At 40.3% G+C, this 19,093-nt stretch overlaps 1 protein-coding gene across 8 annotated transcripts in view; it reads left to right on the forward strand.

Moving 5' to 3' along the window:
* The window catches only part of TNIK (TRAF2 and NCK interacting kinase), a 376,119-nt gene that overhangs the window by 78,496 nt on the left and 278,530 nt on the right, over positions 1 to 19,093 (forward strand). For all 8 annotated transcript variants that reach the window (XM_026007747.2, XM_026007749.2, XM_026007748.2 and 5 more), the window contains exon 2: positions 2,948 to 3,013. In XM_026007747.2, the coding sequence (XP_025863532.1) occupies positions 2,948 to 3,013 (66 nt within the window). The remainder of the gene's footprint in view (positions 1 to 2,947; positions 3,014 to 19,093) is intronic.

The raw sequence follows: 19,093 nt of genomic DNA on the forward strand, positions 1-19,093 counted from the left end.
TCCCAGCAGTTGGAACAGAAGTCTTGGCGTTGCACTTCCTTGGTTCTTATTGGCTGAGCCATAGGCCCATTAGTGGACTGTTCAAGGAGAGGAAAGAGCTAGAAGTCAGTCACCCAGCTACTCCTGAGACCAGCCCGTTAAACCTCAGCCCTGAGGATAGGTCCATGAGATGGGGTGGCCCCTGAGCATAGAAACTGGTCCCAGCTCTGCATCCTGCTCTTGCGCTCCCCTTCCACCACCGCCACCCCTTGCCCTCTACCCCCTTATGCTTCCTAGGCTCCTTAAAGCAGGTGGTAGTCACTGTCCTGCTTCTCTCTTTCATTCAAATTGTGTTTTTTAGTCAAGGAAAAAAAAAAAAAAACGAATGTTGAAAACACAATTGAGATATTTCGAGCAAATGTAGAACCTCTCTCAAAATTTGTTGCAGAAACACCACTGAGCAAACAAACTACTGGGAGCACAGCTTAGAAACAAACAGCAGCTGCCACCATTTGTGGGCTTTTTTTTTTCCCCCTGTTCCCTCATTTCTTTCTAATTCTGTTTGTAATAGAACTGCTGCTCCAATGGCCTAGCAGTTTCACACACACCATTTTTTCCTTCCCATCCCGAGGGCTCCCAGGTGGTCTTCAGCTAGGAGGCCTCTGTCAGCAGAGCTCTGGGCCCTAACTGTTGCTCCTGTCACACGGTTCCACCCGGAACATCATCCACCCCACGGACCCAGTGGGGTGTGGCTGGAGCTTCCAGACTTCTCAGGCTGTGGAGCCCCAGTCGGTCTGGAGTGTGGTTTTTTGCCCTCCTGGCTTTATAAAAGCAATGGATTATACGGATGACAGTTCTTTCTCAATGACAAAGTGCTTCAGCTGTTGGGTTTTTGCTTTATTTATTTATTTTTTGTTTTCTGTGCAGAATCTTGGAAGGCACACAGCAAAGGGCTTGTGTTGGGCCTGGTTTGCTAAAGACTGTCACTTTCTTTAGTTATTAGATTTATTTATTCATGGTGGGGAGGGGCAAAGAGAGAAAGAGACAGAGAGAGAGAGAGAGACAAGCAGACTCCCCTTGGAGTGAGGAGCCTGACATGGATCTTGATCCCAGGACCCCCAGATTGTGGCCTGAGCCAAAATCAAGAGTTGGATGGTTAACCAACTGAGCCACGCAGGGACCCTGAAAGACTAATTTTAAATGGCTCTTACCTGTCACATTGACCTCATTTGTCTCCTTCCCCACGAATGGCAGCCTTGAAGCGACCCTTTGCCCTTTAAATGCTGCTGGTGATGGGTCGTTCCTCAGCTTAAACTTGATGGCCACTAGAGCGGGTTGCCTGCTATATGCAGGGTGTGGTGCTAGGCCCTCACTCCCTCCTCATCAGAGCTCTGCAAGGCAGGCGTCATCTCCACTTTATCTGCCCAGAGACTAGTTGCTTTCCCAGGGCGACCTGCAATCACGCAGCCAGTCGAGGGAAAGCTGGTGTTGGGCCCAGGTCTGTCTGAATCCAAAGCCCAGGCTTTCTTTCCCTCTCCTGCCTTTCGGTCACCCTTACAATATATGGCGGTGCTCTCAGAAAACTGTTGCTTCCTTTACAGTTTTTTTTTCATTTATCCTTCCCTCAGAATATATATGTAAAGTGAGTTAGTGCCTAACATTGAAAAACTAGGACATCTTTGGGGCACCTGGGTGGCTCACTCAGTTAAGTGTCTGCCTTGGGCTCAGGTCGTGATCTCAGGGTCCTGAAATCGAGCCCTGCTTCGGGCTCCCTGCTCTGTGGGGGGCTTGCTTCTCCCTCCCCCTCTGCCTGCAGCTTCCCCTGCTTGTGCACTCTTTCTCTCTCTCTGTCAAATAAATAAATAAAATCTTAAAAAAAAAATTAGGACATCTTGGAAACAAAACAAAATGAAAAACTTTGGACCTGGCAATATTGTGCTCATAGGTTGACATAAAAACTGAGTCCAGCTCCGTGACCCCCCACCCCCAACCCCCGCAGGGAGATATGGCTTCTTCAGGTTGCCACAGACCCCAGCTGGCCCCCTTCACTCTTTGACAGTCAACAGGACACAGAGGTGTCCTCACCTCTGTGGACAGTTGAGTGTGTGATTCTTCATTTAGGCCCTTAACGAAACAATTTCTGTCCTGTTGTTGGATCAGTAGAGGTCAGAGTCAGTTTATGCTTCTGTGTTGAATTTTACAGGCTTTGATATTTTTTTCAACTTTTGGGGATAATAATTCAGTAACAAATAACAGCAATTACTGGACATTTATCAAGTACCCTCACATTTAGCTGACTCTGAGGGTTGGTGGACATCTGTTTGGTGGTCAGGACTTGAAGAAATCTCCAATTCAGTTTGTGTTCAAAATCCTGCAGGTACTCTTCAGGTACTGCAGGATCTGGAGACCATCCACAGGAACATATTTTGCAGGGATTGTGTTGTAGAGAGGAGGAGGTGAAGCCAAAGACAAATGGGAAGAAGCAGCTACGTTGACTGTATTGGCCCTTGGGAACTGTTAACTACCTTATGTACGAGTGCCCCATGACAGAGAAACACCCCTTTCTTGACTGTGTTCAACACAATGGGCAGCTCAGAAGCTTCAAAGAGAAAGATCTGAGAAATTAGAATCCCTCTCAGGATGATGGGTCTTTCACTGTATCCCGATGTGCCTGCAAATGTATTTCCATTTGGCAGCAAGAAATGTGTTCATTCTTTTTTATTGTTTGGGGGAAGCCATGTCTCCTTTTGTCTGTTTTAAACACATCTCATTGAAATGTAAAATGGAAACAGAGTGGGTTTGACTAGTGTCATGGCTGCGGCTGTCTTAAATCGTAATAGTAATTAATAATAACATATGAGAACCCCCAACGCTGAAGTTATTTATTTGCTTATTTTAAATATTTGCTTTTGATTAAGACAATGCCTGGAATATTGTTTTGAATTTTTGTTTGTTTATGTTCCTTTAGGACCCTGCAGGGATCTTTGAACTGGTGGAACTTGTTGGAAATGGAACATATGGACAAGTTTATAAGGTAAGTTCATTGAGTTTGAACGTGGCTTCTCTGTGGCTTTTGATTCATGAATGCTAAATAACAGTGCCATCTATTCTTGCTCATGTATGCCTTGTAACAGATTTAAAACAAAATAATATGCTTGTTAATTGACTCTCCATCTTTTAAAATATATCTGTAGTCCATTGCCTAAACGGGATTCGCCCTTAGTTATATATTATAATGTCTCCATCTGACACATGAATTCCAATGCTGCATACTTGAAGCTCTTTAAGTATCCAATTTCCTTTATTTTAACGCTGCCAGAATTGGTTTTCAAAGGACTAAAGGATGCCTTTTACTTTAGAAATTTCACCTATTAAAGTATTGCAGCTGGAAAAGTAGATTTGTCATTGGCCCAGGGCATGAATTAAACTGAGCTTAGTGAACAGTATTAGGAGAAAACTGGCTACCTCACAAAGCAAAGGCCTAATGGCAGCAATGACTTTTAGAAGATAGAAAATAAGTAAAAGTTAAACATGAGGAATAGGAAGTACTTTTTTCGTCCTTTTACTAATTTTTGCTTATAAGTTCTCTCAAAAGTGCTTTTAAAAGATATTGCCCCCCCCAGTAAAAGATCTTACAAAAATGTGGGTTGATATCCCTTCTGATTTTCAAAAGGAAATGGAGATGAACTGTTTTTGGATTAAAATTCAGGGGGTTTTAGTAAATGAGCTATTGAAATAAATGCCTTCAAAACAAACCAATTCTTTTCTCATGATTGTTTCTAAGGAGATATCCATCATTTTCTTGAGTGGTAGTGAGATGGGATGGTGATTTCATTACAAATGATCTCTTTTTGCTGTTCTGTTTTGAAAAGTTCCTTCTCCGACCTCTAAACTTCTCTTAGTGATTAGAACTACTCTAGAAGTCATCCATATTGTAATATTTCCAATTTTACAGAATGTCAAAAGTACACACACACGTATACACATGCGCACACACACACACATAATATTCTTGAGAATCTGAACACCATTTTAAACAGATGCATTTAAACCTTCCTTATTGAGAGGTACCCTTTGGTGTCCACCCAGGGGAAAATTTCTCCCTTGCAAGAAATGATTATTTCTTAAAATGTCAACCCTTTGCAATTAGACAGAATGTAGTCCACCCAAGCTGTTCACTTGATGTTGATCCTGTCTGACACAGGAAAGAAATGTGTCTCAGCAATGCTTTTAAATACTGTCAATGAAGATAATTAGGTTGGAAGATTGTATTATTGCATTTTGAGAAATTGGATTGAACCTGTGAATTAATGTGGGCTAATGAATTAAGCTCTGATTTAGGTAGAAAATTACTTCTCATTTGCTGACAGTATGGAGTTGCAACTCTGTTGCATGCTCTTGGTGTTATGGTGCCATTGCTTAGAACCATTCCGTCGTACCATGCTTCCCACCTGTAGAAAATGCATTTAGGGCACAGTTCACAGCTTTGTCTACTAATCTAAGAGGTAGACTACACTCTTGGCCAGAGAAGACAACAAAGAGATTAAGTTAAGGATGAGAATGTTTGGAAAATTCAGAATTATTCCTAATTTCTTATTACCTGGCTGGGGGTGGGGAGGGGAGGAAACAAATATCAAGAGGTGTCATATCTTTTTAGAAAGGGAAGGTAGTTACCAACTATATATTTTTAAAGATTTTATCTATTTATTCTATTTTGTCTATGAGACACAGAGATAGAGACAGAGATGTAGGCAGAGAGTTTGAGTCCTGAGTTGGGCTCCATGCTGGGCATGGAGCATACTTAAAATAAATGAATAAAGGAAGGAAGGAAGGAAAAGGAAAGGGAAGGAAGGAAGGAGCCATTATTTAGTGATTGATACAAAACTTTGGCACCACTCAAGCTGAAGGGAGACTGCAAACACATTGGGAAGTGGGACAGAAGACCTGGTCTCTTTCACCAGCCCTAAGTATTGTTTTGTGGCATTGCAGCTTTTCTGTGCATTAGTCAAGTGAGAATATAATTAGAAATGCTTTGGGGACTTGTAATGATATAATTGAAGAATTAAAACTCCCTAGTCATTTAAGGGGTTGGTTTCTAGGCCAGTCAGATGATATTAAGTGGCACCTGCTTATGTATGGAGATACCTGGGTTTCCTGAGCCACTAATCCAGTCCTTTTGTCACCCTGAGTTCAGAAGAATTAAAGCTTAATAAAATAGCAAAATCAGAGGTGCCTGGGTGGCTCAGTCCATTAAGCATCTGACTCTTGTTTTCAGCTCAGGTCATAATCTTAGGGTCCTGGGAGTGAGCCCTGAATCTGGCTCTGTGCTCAGTGGAGAGTCTGCTTGAGATTCTTTCCCTCCCTCTCCCTCTGCCCCTTTCCCACTCTCTCTCAAATAAATAAATAAGTCTTTAAAAATAAAATAGCAAAATCAAATACATGTGAACCTAAAGAGAAATAAGCTGCAAAGCGATTGTTCACATTATAGATTATATTTACCTTTTATGGAATAGGTGTATTTCTAAAATACTGCAGGCATAAGTAGAAATTTTATAGCCCTAAGAAGACATTCTTGCACAAAAAATTTTTATGACAAATTCTTTCTTTATACTAAGTATTAAAACTTTGATTTTATTTTTTTTAAATAAATCCAGCTTTTGGTGTTCTTGGATTTCATAAAATGAGGTAAACATTTTTTGTGTAATTATATAGACATTATCTTTATTTTATGGAAAGATTCATTATAAGGTTGTTTTTATAAGTTATCCTAAAAGGGTAATGATATGATTTTATTTACAAGTAGCTCTTAAGAACCTATTTAATACAATAAATAAAAATGTGCACAAAAACTGTAGATAGTAAGAGAACATTTTCTGCAGTTTATTTGAATAATAAGCCACATACATCTGGATGTGGAAATATAAATATTTTATATAAAGGTCATAGTAATGTTTAGCTTTTCAAAGTTATTTCTAGTCTTTCTCCCAAGTATGGCTTGGGCTCTCTGTCCTTGGAAGACTAGATTTATCTTTAGCATTTTGGTCCCAGGTGGTCAGGTGGCAACTCAGTATTTTTTTTACTTTATTTATTGGTCTGACTCCATAAATAATAGAGTAGTGATTCTCTGTCAGGACTTTTATTGACGAAATCATCTGCCTGGGCCCATGGCTCCCATTAAAAACCAAATCAACAAAAGGCCACATACCTATTTATGAAAGGTTTGGGCTGTTCCCTGGCATGCTGCATATTGAGAGCTAATGGAATTCAGATACGTTTTTGTTAAAATAAAATAATTATTTTAATAGGTTGAGATAATTGTTTAATGTTTACTGCTAAAACACCACTAAATCTTAGCCACAGATTTCAAAAATGAATGTTAGTCTCTCCTGTTTCTTAATTTGCCCTTTTGGAATATATGTTGGTTATTACAGAGATGGGGATGATCTTGGAATTCATCATTCCAGATGATCTTGGAATAAAATATGTGTGAATTAGAAATATGATAGAGTCCTCGGTATCTCTCAGGCTTTTCTCAAAACCTCCTTAAGGTTATACAGCATGAGCCACCTTGGATGTTACAGTGCATGGGTGAGAGAGCACTGTGAGTGAGTGAGTGACTCTGTGTGCTTTCAAAGGAGTGCAGAGGTCCTTACAGGTCATCTAACCTAATCATTCCTCTGCCAAATGTCTGTTCAGCCCAACCTTGATCCCTTCTGGTCATGTAGAACTCACTACCTCCCAGTTCAGTCCATTTTCCTGCAGCTCTCTCTGAATGTTCATTATCATTTTGAGTCAAGAGTCTGGCTTCCTAAGATGTTTACCATTTCAAGCTCATTCTATACCCTCAGAGCTATTTTAAAAAGTAAAATAAAATCTTTCACAAGGATATATTCCTTCAGATACTTGAAGAAGACTTCTCCTTTCTTCCCCCAAACACACACTTGTATCTCATTTTTCAAAAAGATTTATTTATTTATTTGAAAGAGAGAGAGGGTGCATGCAAGCATGCAGCAAGGAAGGGGAGAGAAAGAGAGAGAGAGAGAGAGAGAGAGAGAGAGAATCCTCAAGCAGACTCACCACCGAGTGGGGAAACTGTTGCAGGGCTGGACCCCATGACCCATTTGGTCATGATCTGAGCTGACATCAAGAGTTGGATGCTTAATAAACTGAGTCATCCAGATGCTCCTAAAAATAACTTTTTAATTTTAAGTAGTTTTCTATTTTGCAGGACATTTTGTATATGTGATCTGATTTCTGATTTAATTCCTGTAATACTTTCATAAAACCTTTTTCTCAACCTGAGGTCCTCATAGACATGGTTTCCTCTGTCTAGAACACTTTCCCCCAACCCTCTCATGACTGGCTTCTTTTCCTTCAGGTCTCGGTTCAAATGTTACCTCCTCAGGGAAACCACTTTTCATCCTAGTGTCTAATACAGATAGCCACTACCTCTGCCTCCTTCCCCCACAGACTCTATCACATCAGCTTGTCTTTATTGTCTTCATGGCATTGCCACTATCCGAAATCATCTTATGATGATCATCATCACTTCTTTCTTCGAGTATATAGTAAACAATTTAAATGCATAAATAAAGGAAGAATCAGGGTAGAGACCTACTTTGTCTAGCCACCATTGTATCCCTAGTCTGGCACATAGTAATTGTTGATGATGATGAGGCCTAGAATTGAGCTTTGTTTTCCTGGATAATTCTTTTTATATTCATTTCCAGTCTTTCAGCATTTCTCATACAATATTAGTCTGTTTACTTCAGAAATGCATATTTACACAAAAGTAATCAACAAAATGCTCTGCTTATATTTTATTGTGGGATATGGATGTGGATTTTTTATGTTTAAATGAATTGTTGATAGTCTATAGAAGCCAGATCCATTTTGGACATTTACAAAATGAGACAAATCCATTTTCTGGGGGTTCAGTCTCCTGGCAGAGGTTCTCAAACTCTAATGTGCAAAACAAATATTTGGAAAATTATTGAAAATACAGATTTCTAGGATCAATATCTGAAATATTGGTTCAGTAGGTCTGGGGTGGGGTCCAGGAAGCTACACTTTTATTAAGTGTATGAGTTCATTCTGATGGTTAGGGACATGGGGCCATGCCTCCAGAAACTGCAAAAATGAGTGTAGATTATTATCCTGTTGTAGGGCCACTTGAGTGAGTGCTAATCCTAATGCTTTTTGTAATCATTTACTTTAGGATTTCCATGCTGACTCAAACTTACATCAACGGAAAAAGCAAAAACATAAAGATCTTGACCTGAGATATGATTCCAACCAGTTTTAATTTACTCATTGGGAGATTTAACTTTCAGTGTTTTTTTTTTTTTAATGTTCTTTTTTTTTATAAATTTATTTTTTATTGGTGTTCAATTTTCCAACATATAGAATAACACCCAGTGCTCATCCCATCAAGTACCCACCTCAGTGCCCGTCACCCAGTCACCCCCACCCCCTGCCCACCTCCCCTTCCATCACCCCTAGCTCGTTTCCCAGAGTTAGGAGTCTTTCATGTTCTGTCTCCCTTTCTGATATTTCCCACTCATTTTTTCTCCTTTCCCCTTTATTCCCTTTCACTATTTTTTATATTCCCCAAGTGAATGAGACCATATAATGTCACTTTCGGTGTTTTTATTTGACATGTTGTGATTACAGTTTAAGGTTGTCCTGAATAACTTAAGATCTGAGAATCAATATAGTCAAACCGACCTGGTATAGATAGAAGAATCTGAGCCTGTTCCATGAGATTTCCTCAAGTCTACTTATTGTGATCTCTTAATTAACCTTCTGTTACAGTAAGACAAAGTATTTTATTTTATTTTATTTTTTTAAAGATTTTATTTATTTATTCATGATAGTCACACACAGAGAGAGAGAGAGAGAGAGAGAGAGAGAGAGGCAGAGACATAGGCAGAGGGAGAAGCAGGCTCCATGCAGGGAGCCCGACGTGGGATTCGATCCTGGGTCTCCAGGATCACGCCCTGGGCCAAAGGCAGGCGCCAAACCACTGCGCCACCCAAGGATCCCAAGACAAAGCATTTTAATAGTGAGAATATCAATGGTCTTGATATGGAAGTTAATGTAGCTTTACATAGTCCGTTCTAATGAATTGTGAATTGTACTATTTGTGTCTTGTTTGGTAAGGAGTATGGGGAGAATGCTGTGTTTTTTTTAGATGATAGTGGCATTTGATAGTGGTTTTTTTAGTCAAGAATTTCCAATACAATGAATGCAATGTGGCAACAGTTGTTGAGTGCCAGTGATGAAAGCCCTGTGCTTTGTGTGGGAAGAATGTAGAGTCAACTGAGGTAGTTCCTATGCTATGGAAGTGTGCAATCAGATTATATAATTAGGACTCCGAGTGCTTACTATGTGCTAAACATTTTCATATATATTGTCTTAGTTACTCCTCATGATTTTGTAGGGGAAAAAATCTAAAGCACTATTTATTAAACTGCATCATCACTCCAATGCGGGGTTTCTCAATCTTGGAACTATTGACATTTTGGGATGGATTACTCTTTGTTGTGGGGGGCTCTCTTGTGCATTGCAGGATGTTTAGCAGCATCCCTGGCCTCTATCCATGAGGTATCAGTAGCACTTCAAAGTTATGACAATCAAAAATTTCTCCAGACGTTGCCAAATATTTCCTGGGGAGCAAAATTATCTCTAGTTGAGAACCACTTCTCTAAGGATAAGACAAGATACCCAAACTCCTAGCACTGGTGGGAAGAAAGAGTTGGAGTGTAGCATATGGAGCAGAATGCTACCCAGGCAGAGTAGACACCCGAATGGATGATGGAAGGGGGATATGGAAGAAGCTTGGAGGCCTTGGCATTTGCACATGTTGGAGCATAATTTAGCATTTTAGTAAGTGGAGAGGAGTGTAATCAAAAGGATTTTGGAGCAGAACTGAGCTCGATTCCCAGTCTGGTTCTGCCTCAGTCTGGTTCCTCAGAAGCCTGGGGTGTAATGTGTCTGGAAGACCTCAGGGGAGTGCCTGACACTCAGTCGGCCCTCAGCAACCTTGTCTTCTTCCCAAACACATGTGCCAGTGGAGTCTAGCCTACCAGTTCTTTCCATGGTCCTATTTTGAAAGATTTTATGATCTGAAAGAGGCATTCATAGAAGATGCAGTCAGAAACACACATAACTGTGTGCTTCCCCTTTTACCTTTTATCTCTTGGTATTTATGTATGCTCAGAATTGCATTATTTATATTAAATCCAGTTCACAATACTTAAATGGCATTTGATGGTGTAATTGCCATTTAGATACGATAGTTGGTTTTTAGGATTTAAAAAACCCAACTTCCCAGTAATTTGTGAAGAAATGGTCAATTATTAGAGGAAATAAGAATTGGTTGGAGGACTCTGAAACTTTGGGGGTGGGGGTGAGAGTGAATCATTTATCCTTGAAATGTGTTGGTTTGAAGAGATCTTCATCCTCATAGATCCCCATGTTGTTTGCATCTAACTTGGCTCAAGCCCATGCAGCCTCATGATACTGAGGGGTAATGGATGAGATGATTGGCACCGTGAGTCTAGAGAGACCTTTGTGAGCGCCGCAAGCCACGTGCCATGTGGAAAGGTCGCTTTCTCTGCTAGGTGGGGGGACCTCGAGAGTTGCCATCAAAACTTGCCACGGGGGGATGATGTGAGATTTCTTATTGCTACTAGTGGTTCTCAGCCCTCACTGTTGGTAGAAATCACCTGGATACCTTAGAAAAACAGAGGTCTGGGCTCTTCTTTAGAGACTTGGTATGAGTTGGTTTGGTGTATGATTGAGTAGAGTTGGTTTCTCGAACTTCCATTTGTATCTAATTTGCAGCCAGAGCTGAGAGCCGCTGGACTCTGGTATTGCTTCTCAGGTGATATAGGGGCTCTTCTTGGTGTCTTTGCCTTTGGGAAGGAGTCTCTACCACTCTTATCTCTATATTGGAGTCTCTACCACTCATCTCTTATTTACTGCGTTTCTTCGTGTATTCAGCGTCAGCCTTTATAATAAGCATCTATTATCAACTTGGCATGTGTGTACCCACCTTTCATTTAAGTGTTGAGATTGTTTTTAGTTCAAAATAATTCTAGCCCATCTCATATCTGTGAATTGCCAAATAACTTGATGCACAACACCCTGGTGACTTGTAGTTTTTAGAACTCATAACATCCTTAATGACTTGGTGATTATAAGGCAGTCTCAAGTAATTAAACAGTCAATACTTACTATGTAATTACCATCATTTTGGGTTATTTGTAACCTGTAAAATAACTCTGCCAGGATTATAGGCACAGAATTTAGAGCCATACACAGTTTTAACTATTTTGTACATGGGAAACATTATGAGGCCCTTTTAAAAAAGAATAACCAATTCTTATTAACCAATTAATTAATGGAGACCCTGAGATTGAATTTCTTATCTCGGTGGTTTAACCTCAAATATAAGTTTATTCATCTTCTTGGACATTTTGCATGTGCAGAAATTAATATCAGCTGTTTGACAAGTAAATACATACTCTTCTCTAAGTCGGAGCTCTGCTTGGTGACGAGGATTTAGAATGAGGGAACAAAGCATTGCCAGGGCCTCCAAATCAGGCTGAGTGCAACCCCCTCTGCCAAGTGCTGTGGCCTTGGGCATTGCTTCTGATTTGGATCCTGTTGCTTACTTTTTGAGGCATGCACAGAACTTCTCCTTTTTTTTTTGTTCCTGTCTACAACCAAGGAGAAAAGAAGAGCAGCTGGCTCACTGAGAGCCAGCTCTTAATAAATACCAAATAGCTACCATCATATTCATGGGGATAATAACAACATTATCTTCCTAGGCTGCATGGAAGAGTTATGAGCCAGATGATATGAAGAGCTCAGTCTCCTGTAAGGCGAAGATGTGCTAGTGTTTTAGAAAACTTGCCCTAGTTACATAATTTGGCCCCTAGGATATATAGTCTTTGGCAGGCCACTAGAATGTTCCAGGTGATTCTTTTCTTTAAAGTATTTCTTGAGCAATTGAGTTTTGGTCTGTGTATCACATTCAGGAAGACAGTATGAGGCTCCTAGCTAAATTTAGTAGAAATCTTCCTACTTCTTAGTTTGGCTTCTCTCTGTCTTCTTGGTTGTGGCAAAAAAATACATACCACAAAATACTATTCAGTAGCAGCAAGTACATTTTCACTGTTTGTACAGCCATCAGCGCTATCCAAATCCAGAACTTTTCACCGTCCCACACTGAAACTCACTACCCATTAAATAGTAAATCCTCATTCCCTACTTTCTTTCCTCCTCCCAGCCTCTGGTTTTTCTTTAAAAAAAAAAAAAAATACTCCTAGTTAATTTAATTGTAGAGGTGATGCTTTCCTGGATAGTTTCTTGCAATTCAGGCTATCCTGGAAAGGAAATTTCTTTTCATAGGAGATGCAGTATTTTACACAACAGCAGAATGTTCTGGGCAGAGGACTGTTGGGGCCTCCTTCACGCAGCTCTTCCTTCATCAGTGCAACACTCACCTGATACTCCGTCACTGCATCAGTCCACACAGTAGCCCCACACTTAGGTTCCTCAGCCCTTATTCCCAGGTCCCTCATGATGTGGTCTCTGCCTCTCCCTCCAGCCTCATCTTTGGCCCATCCCGACTCACCATGTGCCTCAGTGCTATCTCATTGCCCAGCCCTCATGCATACCGCATGTGTTTTCTGTTTATTTGTGCTAACTACCCTACTTCCTGACACCTGGCTCAGCAGCACCCTCCTCCATACCGTATGACACCTGCTGACCTCTTCTTGTGGCAGTGACCTCATGCTTTTGTAATGTTCTAGTTGTTTCCGCTTGACACTCTGAGCGACTTGAGGTCCAGAACATTGCCTTACTTTTTCCTCTAGTGCCAGTGCAGAGTGGATAGTTTAAAAAAAAAAAAAGGGCATACCACTCCTATATTTTGCTGAGTTTGAAATGCCCTATCTCAGTGAAATATATGACCTTTTTGCTTAGTCTCAAGTGTTTAATCCAGGGTTATTTATATAATAATATAATATATAAATATATAATATTTAATAGCCAACAGTGGGTTAAATACTGGTAAGTTAAATTAAAAAAAAAGTGTCCACCTCCCCTGCAGCGTAAGAGAAAAATAGCATAAGGGAAACATGTTTTCCCTTCTTTCTAAAACTAGCTTCATGGACATGATTCTAAAACCGTCCCTGCGGAAAAACAAAAGGGGTCACAGCTCATTTGAACTTGTAAAGATCCTGCTACACACTTTTGGGAACACAGATGAGTTTTCTTAGGTTTTCCTCTGCCATGTGTTTGGGACCATGGAGTTAGACATCAGTGCTGATGGTTATAACCATTTCCCTGAAACCTTCATCCTCATTATTTCACTTGACCTTTACAGTTCTCCCACAAATGAGATAAGAGATATACGGATATTCCTGTCTTACAGATGGGGCACTTGTGGTCTCAGAGCTTATATGTGACTTTCCTGATGTCACCAGGAGGCTATAGAACCTGGCTCGTGGTCAAGTAGCCTAGATCCCTTTACATGTTTGGCAGGGATTGGTTTTGCCCTTCCCTTGTATTGCACATTTAGAATTCATTTAAGGAGATCCCCAATAAGTCTGAATTTATAACCTAAAGCAATGATGTTGTGACTTATTTCAATATGTAGTTCTTCCAATCTCTATATCCAAGATACTGATACGTGATCAATGGCTCAATAATTAATCACTGATTTCTTAGCAAGTGGAGACACTTATTTTTTTATACAACAAACAAAATCACCATTTTTCCCAGAAAGATAAGAAGGGAATTCTTTTCCATCTACAAAAAGGAATTGGCATGCCTTGCGCTTGTGACATTTTTACAATATGAAATGCTGCTGTGGTGATCATTTGAGGGAAGTGGTTGCTTCTTTTCTCATGATTTGTTTTTTTGGTGGGAGGAAGGAGGGAATATTTCTAGACTTCTTCAAGAATCAGCTCCAATAGCCAGGTGCTTTTTTTTTTTTTTTTCCCGAAAGACTGCAATCAGACTGGAGCTTGATAAATGTTTGTTGAATTGAATTGATTTATTCTCTCAGCTGTAGTTATGTACTTTTGTGAGCAAATGGATGAATCTAACTGCTCTGGAGACCATGCAAATATTTGCCAGGTGCATAATCCGTACTTTTCTCTATCCCAAACAGAGGGAAAAGCCAGGTAGGTGTAACCCGGCATGGCATGGTGGCAAAGTGCTTACTCTTTGCTTTTATATTTCCCTCTCGCAGGATGACCTAAGTTTGTGTGTTAGGAGTTGGGGACTGGGAGGAACAATGAGACAGAAGATGATAGGAAAGAATTTCTGGTTTATGTTTCTGATTTATTTGTTGCTCAGGACAGAATTTCTGAGAATGACCTGGCTACATTATGAGGATGCAGACTATTTATTGGATAATTTGTCATGAGTGCAAGTTGGGAATACCTATGTAAAGATTCTCCATTTCTGTTACCGTTAAGGACCATACTATTCACTTTCTTTTCCTACAGATTGTGGATACATAGCATCCATGACCCAAGAACACTAGCAGGGCCTCTAAAAGCTATTTTTAAAAAAGATTTGATTGATTGATTGATTGATGAGAGAGAGAGAGAGAGAGCGCCCCAGAGAGCCAGAGAGCACAAGGAGGGAGCACAGCAGAGGGAGAGGGAGAAGCAGGCTCCCCATGAGCAGGGACCCTCATGCAGAGCTTCATCCCAGGACCCTGGGGATCATGACCTAAGCTGAAGGCAGCAGCCTAACCAACTGAGCCACCCAGGCGCCCCTAAAAGCTGTTATCAGATGATTCAATGGCATGTTTTACCCACATTGATCTCATTCTTTCTCTTACTATGTGTCACAACAGTGAAGGCTAGAGAAAACACAGGGCACTGTGTCCTTTTCTTTGAATTGGAAGCAGAGTTGATTGCAGATGGTCTCTTTTTTTAAGGTCTGTTTGCTTGCTTGTTTGTTTGTTTGTTTATTTATTTATTTATTTATTTATTTATTATAATCTCTACACCCAGCATGGGGCTCAAACTCACGAGCCCAAAATCGAGAGTCACAACCAGCCAGGCACCCCAATTGTAGATTCTCTTAAAAGGAGTTTCAGATTAAGCAGATCCTGGTTCCCCTCAGCTTAACCTTTCTGGTGATTTTAGCAGAAGAGGAATGTTCTGTTACCTAAATGTTCAGTACATCTTGTTCTACCATTTTGTGCCCGCGTAAGCGCTCTGAGAGATACTTCAAAACTTGCAAAACCTTTCATTCTCTAAAGAAACTTATCATGGAAGCTAATCACCCAAACTGCTCCCCTCCGTGTGTGAATGTGGCCCTCTGTGAGGGCTCGCAGGAGGAGATGCTTGGCACCCAGCTCTCCAGCTGACCCCAGTCTGCACAGAGGTGGAGAGATGGGGTGAGGTGAGCCCATGACTGAGGAGGAGCCCTGGCTGCTTTCTTCCTTGGGTCGCTGGTTTATCTGTTACTCAGGACAAGACTTGCTTGAACAAGACTAATGCCTACAGTTAATCAACTGAGTAAATATGTTATAAACTAAAGATCAACCAGTGTTGATAAGGAATGGGGGAAACCAGAGAATAGAAACAAAAAACAGCCTACCGACAGAACCCAAAACAAAATAGCAACCTCTGAAACATATGGCTTTGTGTTGAGTATTGGTTTTCAGTCCAGAAGCCCAGGAGATTGATGAGTAACAGCCTGGTGAAGCGTGCTCTTTGAATTGAAATTTGGCTTGAATACCATGTGTCGTAAATGTTAGTTCTTGTGCAAATCTGTGTATTTGTTAATATCTAAAAGAAAGTAGATTTCTCACCACACCCCCCTCATCACTCAACCTCATACCCCAGCATTCTGTCATTTGCATCTCAGTGTAGAAGGGACACCTTATTCTGTACAATAGTCTCTAGGGAGCATCTTTGTTTTTTTAAGTTAATTAATTTCCCCCCACATATTCCTTTTTAATTTTATTTTTAAATTTATTGTTTATTAGTAGCTGACATATTATATTAGTTTCATGTGTACAACAGTGATTTGACATTTGTATACATGGCATATATATATTTGCATGTATATGTATATATATTTACACTACATCTTTTTTATCCATTCATCCATCAATGGACACAGGCTGTTTCCATCTGTTGGCTATTGTAAATGAGGCTGTAACGAATGTAGGGGTGCATATATCTTTTCCAATTAGTGTTTTTGTTTTCTTTGGATAGATACTCAGTAGTGGAATTGCTGGATCATATGAGAGCTCTATTTTTAATTTTTTAAGAAACTTCACGCTGTTTTCCATAGTGGCTGCACCAATTTGCATTCCCACCAACATGGCATGAAGGTTTCCTTTTCTCCTCATCCTTGTCAACACTTGTTATTTCTTGTCTTTTTGATAATAGCCTTTCTCACAGGCATAAGGTAAAATCTCATGGTGGTTTTGATTTGCATTTTCCTAATGATGAGTAGTGGTGTTGAGCTTCTTTTTATGTGCCTGTGGCCATCTGTCTGTCTCCTTTGGAAAAATGTCTATTCAGATCCTCTGCCCATTTTTTAATTGGATTTTTTTGTTGTTGTTATTGAGTTGTTTGAGTTCTTTATATATCTTGGTTATTAACCTGTTAGTGGATATATGATTTGCAAATAATTTTCTTCTAGGGAACATCTTGGCATATCCAAGTCTATGGTCATTATGTTGTAATTCTAACAATCAAAGCTGGAGATTAGTTGGGATTGTGATACCCACTGCAGGGTGAATATTTAAACACCCAGAAGTTTCACTGTCTTACTCAGGATCTTGCTGCTCAGGTAGGGTGTGACACACACAACTCCTAGGCCTGTAGTCTTGGTTCACAGAACTCTGTTAGAGCTGCTCTCTCAGCTCTCTGAGGTCCCGGTTAAAGCTGAGAGGTTTTCTTTCCAGATTTCCTTGAGGAACACAGCTCAGGGAGCTAATCAGCTGAGGTGCTGTCAGCTTGTAACTTCTCTATGGCTGGTGTCTGTTTCCAAAGTAAATATGGGGGAGAAAAATCCCTTAAATCCTTTCTTCACAGTCAGTGTTTGGGGTTAGAGTAGAAGCAATTAAGTGTGAGGTGCTGAATATTAGTTAAAAAAAAAAGAGTAGATATGTAAGGGTGTATGTTTCCATTTGGTGTTCTTGTTGACTGAACTACACACATTATTTGAATTAGAGTTTTTCCCAAGAAGAAGTAGCAGTTGAGGACACTTCTTTCCCTGGTGGTGCAGTGTCACCCTAAGATAAGCTTATTTTGTTAGAATAATAGCACTTTATATTAACATACAATTTTGGAGGATGTGGAGGGGGAGGTTATTTACAAAAATCCTCTAGATACAAATTGTAAGAAATAAAAAATATCAACTTTGCTCAGATGAAGGACTGGACATCCCAGTGAAACACCTAAGCCTAAGAGCTGACTTAAGGCAAAACACAGCCCTGTGGGCTCGTGTGCTGTAGAAGGTCACACCGAGGTCACATGCTACCGTCTTTCTAGACTTGAACCTTAGAAGGTAAATGGCATTTAGAACTCTTCCGGCAGTTTGAGAAGGAACAATCTCTTTATATTTTTTTACCCTGGGTCCTCTCTCAAGAGTTTCATAGATTTAATATGGAGTTTAGGTGGTAGTTATTGACTGTCCTTGTGGTTAATGTGTCTTTTATTTTATTTTATTTTATTTTATTTTATTTTACTTTATTTTATTTTATTTTATTAAGATTTTATTAAGATTTTATCAAGATTTTATTTATTTATTCATGAGAGACACACAGAGACAGAAAGAGGCAGAGACACAGGCAGAGGGAGAAGCAGGCTCCATGCAGGGAGCCTGACATGGGACTTGATCCCGGGTCTCCAGGATCACACCCTGGGCCGAAGGCAGGCGCCAAACCGCTGAGCCACCCAGGGATCCCCTAATGTGTCTTTTTAAAGCTCACACACTGAACCCCATTCTTTTAAAGCAGTAGAAACAGTATTGATGCGCAAACACATACGTACAGTGCACAGATACAGTACTTACGTCCATTATACAAAAGGCTCCATTCCTCAACGTCGTGAGGAAGACAGATGCTTACTACTTAGTATCCCTGCTCCACAGATGAAGACTCTGAACCTTAGGAAGTTTGACTTGCCCTAGGTCACATGGACAGTAAGTGGAGCCATCTGAGGTGAGGCGTCCATAGCCTTTTGACATCAAAGATGCAGGCAGATGTAATTCATGGCAAGGATGAAGGCATGGGGGGGCTGACGGCTCAACTCAAGTGTTCGGTGATCTGAACGTTTCAACATTTCTGGTTTAACAGACAACTACTATTTCTTCTAGTTCTTAGGACCCCTTGTAAAGTGGAGAAGCCACAGTGACGAGCCATTTTTCCTTCAGCATTGTCTGCGTGCTTTATTGCTGCTCTCTGACCAGTTAGAAAAGGTTAAAGTTATCCTGCTTCTTGCAAGTGACCTAGTGCTTCTGCCAACACGTTGAAATAAATGTTCTTTAAAATATCGCGCTTAAGAGGATAGGGAGAAACCCAGCCAAAATACGTTGCTATTCTAGAAGGTTCTTTGGTGTGGGTCAATCAAGTAACCTCATTGACACCACTTCTACATTTCTGAGTACATTAAAAAACCTTATTAATCTTCAGACAGGAGACCTGAGCTGAACTTGACCTTTTAAAGTGTCTGAGAAGAATTTACCAAGGAGTTGAGTAGTATAAACAGAAGTTGGAGAAGTTTGTTGAAAAACCCCTGTCCTTAAGTACCCTCAGGTATCTTAAAACTACTGTTTACTTATTCCTATTGATATGCTAATCACAAGTTGTTCTTCGGTGTTCAAGCATTTTCTCCAAGGAATTTGCGCTGTCTGTGCTTGGTTCATTAAGCTGCAGGGTAAAATCGTCCCTGATTTACATAGTGGTACTAACCCTTGCATCCAAAGTAGTCCGAGTTAGAGGAGCTGAGTGTTAAACACATCTGTGTCACGGATTCACCATTTTGAAGTCATTAGTTGCTTACTCTTTGGATAAATGGATGTAAGAGGACACATGGCTAAGCGACAGAAGGGATGCCTT

The sequence above is a fragment of the Vulpes vulpes genome, chromosome 3 (genome assembly GCF_048418805.1).
Source record: "Vulpes vulpes isolate BD-2025 chromosome 3, VulVul3, whole genome shotgun sequence".
Classification (NCBI taxonomy): domain Eukaryota; kingdom Metazoa; phylum Chordata; class Mammalia; order Carnivora; family Canidae; genus Vulpes; species Vulpes vulpes.